General features: G+C 39.1%; 3 protein-coding genes across 5 annotated transcripts; 1 reads left to right on the top strand and 2 right to left on the bottom strand.

Annotated features, from left to right (window-relative positions):
- Positions 1-238: 238 nt before the first annotated feature.
- LOC113311224 (F-box protein At5g49610-like) lies at positions 239-700 on the bottom strand. Its single transcript, XM_026560067.1, has one exon. The coding sequence runs from the start codon at positions 698-700 to the stop codon at positions 239-241; it is 462 nt and encodes a 153-aa protein (XP_026415852.1).
- Positions 701-1,007: 307 nt separating this feature from the next.
- LOC113308633 lies at positions 1,008-3,230 on the top strand. 3 transcript variants are annotated; one of them, XM_026557094.1, is made up of 6 exons: positions 1,008-1,164; positions 1,238-1,741; positions 1,832-1,906; positions 2,007-2,081; positions 2,175-2,831; positions 2,918-3,230. In XM_026557094.1, exons 1-6 carry the CDS (start codon positions 1,068-1,070, stop codon positions 2,959-2,961), a joined length of 1,452 nt encoding a protein of 483 aa, XP_026412879.1. In that variant the 5' UTR covers positions 1,008-1,067; the 3' UTR covers positions 2,962-3,230. The 3 variants fall into 3 exon arrangements, with proteins under 3 accessions (XP_026412879.1, XP_026412881.1, XP_026412882.1); XM_026557096.1 differs by lacking the exon at positions 1,832-1,906; XM_026557097.1 differs by lacking the exons at positions 1,832-1,906; positions 2,007-2,081.
- A 280-nt stretch (positions 3,231-3,510) lies between these two features.
- LOC113308632 (L-type lectin-domain containing receptor kinase IV.2-like) lies at positions 3,511-6,170 on the bottom strand. Its single transcript, XM_026557093.1, has one exon. The coding sequence runs from the start codon at positions 5,706-5,708 to the stop codon at positions 3,627-3,629; it is 2,082 nt and encodes a 693-aa protein (XP_026412878.1). The 5' UTR covers positions 5,709-6,170; the 3' UTR covers positions 3,511-3,626.
- Positions 6,171-6,608: the final 438 nt, after the last annotated feature.

The following is a 6,608-nucleotide window of genomic DNA, read 5'->3' as shown; positions in this document are numbered from 1 at the left end:
AGATGACTTCTAATTCCCTTAGGATTACATAAATTGCCTTTTCTTATCCTAACCAACTTGTTAGAGATTATCTTAGGCTTAATGTTGAAGTTTATCCAACAGTATCAACTTGTATTCCCTTGTGGCTGGGTTCCAAACACACAAGAAGTGATCCTTACCACCACCACCATAACTATAATCATCAGATCCATCACTACTATTATCAGAATTAGAATCATCATAAAGATTATCATGATCCTCAATCGAAAAAAAAATAACTATAATCATCAGATTCATCACTACTATCATCAGAATTAGAATCACCATCATCATCATAAACATCAAGATCCTCAATCGATAGAAAAACCATACCATTACAAGAACCGAGTAAACGAATACGCTCAATATCTCTAAACATACCTGATTTGAATGGGTACCACATTCTAACTCTAACAGCATCATCTTCAATCTCCTTGGTTGATAATGATGATTCTAGTGAATTGTAACTCATAGAGTGTGTATCATCCTCAAGTTCAAGCAACAGACTATTCCTACTAGACTTATTTTTATTTTCTTGGATGTGAAATTTTGCAAAAATAGGGCTAGAAATCATGGAATACCAAGACTTGCAAACTGACTTACAGCGGAAGACGGATTTCACTGGTAATCTTGTCAGTATTTCTAAGTAAAACTCTGCTGGCATCGTACAGCTGCTTGACATTGTGCGGTGATACTAGAAAGACAAGAATTGATCGTTAAGGAAACCCAGTTTTATGGGTGTTTCAAAAACTGCTAGCGTGCATGGCTAGTGAGCGAGATTCTTGGTTAATGCGAAAAAGGGAAGTTAATACAGGACAAGGTTAGCCAAGTTGAGCAATTCAACTTTACTCTTTCCACGTGGGCAAGATAGGGCCCACAAGTTATGCTTTGTAAATTTGACCAAGAGAAATATTACTGAAAGGGAGAATTCATCGTAGGCAACATTTGTTTGAGACCATTGAAACCAAAAACCGAACTCCATCTTAAATGTCATCTCAATCTCTCTTGCCTGCAAGAAGAATTCCATTCCTGAAACATTCATCATTAACATGGCTCAGCTCCATCGCGTCGAAACCTCGTCGAAATCATCGAGAGATCGTGGCAGCAGCTCGGAGCAGCAGCACCATCCTCGTCATATTGCAACAGGTAATGCATAACTAAACCCATTCATTCACGCATATGTAACATCTCGTATTCATGTGATATTGCTTAAATACAGGCCATGAGCATCATCCGAACGAAGCAACTGCGAGGATATTGGTAACGGAAGCAACACCGCCGGCAGTCAAGCATCCGCAAAATGAAGCTATTGCAAGAATAACAACGGTTGCAACACCAACCAAGCATCATCAAAATGAAGCTTCGGGGAAGACGGCGACTCCGACTACGCCAACGACGCCTATGTTTGGGAAGAATCACGACCAAGAAGAAATTGATCATATAACTCACAGTCCGAGTAACAAAAAATCAGTTATCGCAAAGGTTAAAGAGAAGGCTAAGAAATGGAAACATAACCTTGTTAATAAGAAAAAACACCATAACAATTCCTCGCCGTCAGCGTCACCGGGTACCGGTACGCCTACTACTCCTCCACCTCCTGCGTGGGGTGTGGCACTAGACGACGATGATTATAATGATGCGGAAGAAGATGATGACAAGAATCATTACCATGTTGAACATAAAGAAGCTTCTGTTGGACCTGCAGAATACCTTGGTGCACCAAGTAATGTTAATTAAGACCCTAATGAAATGTGTTTAATAAACTGGCTTTGGATTGTGATCACGTCTTAATCAATTTTCGGTTTCATTTCAGTGTACCAATCAGAACGTGCGAGTAATGATCACGGCAAACATTCGGATAAACCTGCAGAATACCTTGGTGCACCAAGTAATTGACATCCTGAATCCTTAACCCTGAACCCTGAACTGTTATTTGACAAAATGGCATTTTTTTGTGATTTAAGTACTAACTGATCTTCGGTTTTCAGTGTACGGATCAGAACGTGCGAGTAACGAGCAAGGCAAACATTCAGATAAACCTGCAGAATACCTTGGTGCACCAAGTAATTGACATCCTGAACCCTAAACCCTGAACTGTTACTTAGCAAAATGAGATTCTTTTGTGATTTAAGTACTAATCGCTTTTCGGTTTTCAGTGAATGAATCAGAACGTGCAAGTAACAATCAAGGCAATCATCCGGACAAGCATGTGGCAAGTCATGCAGTTCATCAACCTTTAGTCTCAGATAAGCATATTTTGGAAACCAAAAATACTCCTATTATTCCTGTGAAGACTGCTGCTCCACCCATTGTTTCTATGACAACTACGCCGCCTCCTCCACCACCAGATAATCCTGCGATTACAATTCAGGTTGAGAAAGAACCTCAAGGTAAGAAAGAAAGCCCCAGCAAAACAATAACCGAAACTGTAACAGAAAAATTTGGACCAGCTTACGCTAAGGTTTCTGAAGCAACCCAGTCACTTGCATCCAAGATTCAAAATGCAGCGATGCCAGAGTCTAGTGCATCGTCCACGTTACCGATAACAAGCAGTCGAGATGAGATAAGGAGTGGTGAGAAGAGATGGGATAAAGGTGTCTCGGTTAGACAATATTTTATAAGTAAGCTAGAACCAGGAGACGAAGAAAAGGCACTTTCTGAGGTGATATCTGATGCAATGAGCCCGAAAACAATCACTGGAGATACAGGTGTTGTTGAGAAAGTTAGAGAGGCTGTTTCTTCTATGCTCGGCATTGAACAAGCATCACCTACATTGCATGAACGTATTCCGGTATCTACAAATCCTCAAGAAGGTACTGCAACATTTTTCTACTCGTCTGGTTCTTTCAATTTACTGATACGAGCCTAATGCATTCATTGCTCTTTTTTCTGTTTGCAGTTTTCGTAGAAGAAAAACATGAAAGGCGACTCCAAGCCAACTAACAAGCTGAGTACCAGTCCCTGGATCCGGAGGGACAAGCGAAAAGTTTTGCTGATTATAAGATTGGATTAACCATATATAATATGCTGTACGAATAAATAACTAAGCTAGTTGCAAGCTTCCTGTAATTTGCAACAAAGGTTTTGAACATATTTTTGTAACGATAAAATCGACTTGACATGTACATATAACTGGTATAGTCATTGTCAAATTCTGTAGCGTTTTGATTGCGCTCGAAATAAGATACTACCACAGTAGATTTGGGTAAAAACCTGGTGCAAAATCGTCTCTAGTTTCTTCAGTTATACAGTATTACTCCCTCTGTTTTCAGGAGAAGTGATGCTTTCACTTTTTCAGTTTCATCTATTTTATGAAAGTATCGCTTTTCCCGAAACGAAGGAGTGCCATAAACTCAGCACAATACAAGTTACACAAGAATATGCCTAATCCATTCACAGCAACAAAAGAAAAACAGAATAGACCAGTTCTCTATGAATGAATCTTTTGAGTGAAGAATATTAAAAGGAAATGAAACAACAATTTCTGCAACCTGTTGGAAAATTCAGAATCATATATATTAACTCAACATCAAAGTTTGAAAACTGTATTATAATACACTAAATAGATTACAAACACGAAACGTGACTACCTCTATTTAACGACGAATTCAAACAGGACTTGATGGTATCGACTGAGTTGGCGTTGATGATGGTATAGACTTGGTGTTTCCAGTAGAAAAAAGGCGATGATCTTCAGGACAATCGCGCCGCGTGAATGCTTGATTCAGCGTATCGCTAGAATCTAGAGCAGACAAATCTGACGGATGCAGAGTAAGATCACCACTAAGGTACTGCATAACTCGTCTCATACTTGGTCTATGCTCAGGATCCGTATGAGTACAGAGCAACCCAAGTCTCAGAGCCAATTCCATCTGCTCTACCACATAATCATTTCCTAAATTTCGATCAGCTGTGTCAAGCATTGTGCCTTTCCTCCAATTTGACAAAGCCCAGTCAACAAGATAAATCAAACCCTCGCCTGTTATGGCTGTGTTCAGCTCTACTGGTCTCTTCCCAGTACAAACTTCAAGCAAGAAAACCCCAAAAGCATAAACATCAGTGCTAGTTGACGCCATTCCGCTTTTAGTCATCTCTGGCGCAAGATAACCTGGCGTACCGACAACTCTAGAAGTTGGAGCATCACAGGTTCCATGATCAAACAGCATTGCAAGACCAAAATCACCTAATCTTGGATTCATTTCATTATCTAACAAAACATTACTCGACTTGATATCCCTGTGAATCACAACCTTTTCCCATTCTTCGTGTAGATAAACTAGCCCAGAAGCCACACCTTTGATGATCTGAAACCTTCGACTCCAATCCAGCATTGTCCTCACTGTCGTTGATCCATTCTGTGAGCGGCGCCGAAACAGGAAATTGTCTAAACTTCCATTAGGCATGTAATCATAGACTAACAGCAGCTCTCCTTTACGCCTGCAATAACCATACAGCTGTACTAAATTCCGATGGCGAAGCTTGCCAATACTAACAATCTCTGCAATGAATTGCTGCATTCCCCGTGTCGAATCATGAGAGACTTTCTTGATAGCAACTTGAATTTTAGTAGAGGGCAACACACCTCGGTAGACTTTGCCGAATGCACCATTTCCTATAACATCTTTTTCTCCAAACCCATTTGTAGCCCTGTAAAGATCTTTATATGCAAATCTATGAGTCCCGTAAATGTCTTCCCAATCCTCAATCAACTCAGCATATTTCTTCTTCCAAACATAGATAATGACAGCAGCAGCAATTAAGGTCAGCACAACAATTGGGATGAGCACAGACAAAGCAATTTTCTCCGGTTTCTTAAAAGTCCTAGGATGGTCAGGCAGACTCGGAACATGAAGCTCTTGAGCTGTCCCATTCACCTTAAAACTCCATCCATGTATGTAATGAAACGTCTTCACAGTCTGAGTAGACGAAGAGAATCCAACATACATATTGTCTAAAAGAACACTCGAAAGATCAAGTGACAACGACATCAACGGGACATCCGGTTTGGCTAAATGAATTGGAACAATTGAGACATTGATTTGCTTCTTAACCCCATCATAATCTATCCACATTTGCATAGGTTCGCCACTCGAAAGACTCAAATTCTTATACCCACCATTCAAATCAGTATAATACTTGGCGAATTTCGCCTTAACAGACTTCAATCCATTAACATCAATCCCAATATGGTTATTATCAACATCATACTCAACGTTCCTATTAGTATCAATCTCAATTGCAAGAATATGGTTTTTCGGGTTCCCGTTATTGGTATCATTAAAAATCCCTAAGTACTGATTTGCCAAACCCCCTGGCAACCCTCTAGTGGGTGCAATCACAAAAGCCATCCCTTGCCCATTAATTTCACTCTCAGACACAATTGCAAAAATGAAAGTAGTCGAAAACGAAAGTGGAGTACTAATGTTACCTCTATCCACCGCCGCCGCCACCGATGAATTGGTCTTGAATTGAACTGGATTGGAGTAGAAAGCATGGCCAACTCCATACTTGGTGTCAATATGAGTTAACCTCAACAGCCCACCAGATGTAATATCAGCCATTCCATCAAGTACCAAATCTTTAGCTTCTTTAAACCCATTGTAGATGAAATCAACACCTTCTAATCCTTCTGCAGAATTGAAGCCCAGATGCAGGAAAAGCAACAAAATCTTGAAGATGATGAAGAACATAGCTGCTAATGAAATGACCCAGTAACCTTATCTTTTTTCTAGAGACCTACATACTCTGTGGGAAATAGACAACAACACATAATAGACAGAGGAGACTGCAGATCTGGTTGTGGTGGTGGTGAAATCCACACAATAATGAAATTGAAAGTAAAATTGAATAAAGAAGTGATTTTTAAGTGAGAATCTATAAAATAATACAGAGGGGATGGACAGATGTGATAGTAGCTGGAGTGGGATGGAGGAACCCCTCTCCAATTATATAAAAACTACTAAAAGAACAAAACAGAAACTGACAAATTTCAGACAGACATCTAGAGAAAAGATAATTCAAAGGAGGAATAATATCATTATGCAGAGTGGATTTTGAGTATTTTTTTGAATTAACCCTTCCTATGAGATTTTACCATCTTCTTCTCCATTATTGGTATCCAAATCTGCTACATAATATGATGCTCTGTCTCTGTCTGTTCAGAGATATGGACCCAACAACCTTTTTTGAAAGAAGAAAAATGGTCCTAAGCTTTGAATCTGACACTTTAAAGTGATTCTCGGATTGTTGTTATCCGGGCGGAAAAACCAACTTGGGGGGAATGCAAAGATGATGGTCAAAGACTGTTGACCTGGTCAATGATTATGTTTGTAACTTTGCATGAAATTTATTAAACTACCGTTACTTAATAGCCTAGACGAAAAATATTGTATGATTAAATTAAAATCCTCGAAAGATCTATAATTAAATCGAGTAGTTTCTGTAATATTAATCTCTAAGATTATTTTTTAAATTAAATCTAGATTTTACCACAATTGTTGTGTTTTCTATTTTTTTGTGTGTTTCATCTCCACATAAATGTATGGAAAAAAAATGATATTTTGATCAAGAGACCGACATATGAAGAAAGG

This window comes from Papaver somniferum, chromosome 9, assembly GCF_003573695.1.
Source record: "Papaver somniferum cultivar HN1 chromosome 9, ASM357369v1, whole genome shotgun sequence".
Classification (NCBI taxonomy): domain Eukaryota; kingdom Viridiplantae; phylum Streptophyta; class Magnoliopsida; order Ranunculales; family Papaveraceae; genus Papaver; species Papaver somniferum.
This window is presented reverse-complemented; position numbering and strand designations above follow the sequence as displayed.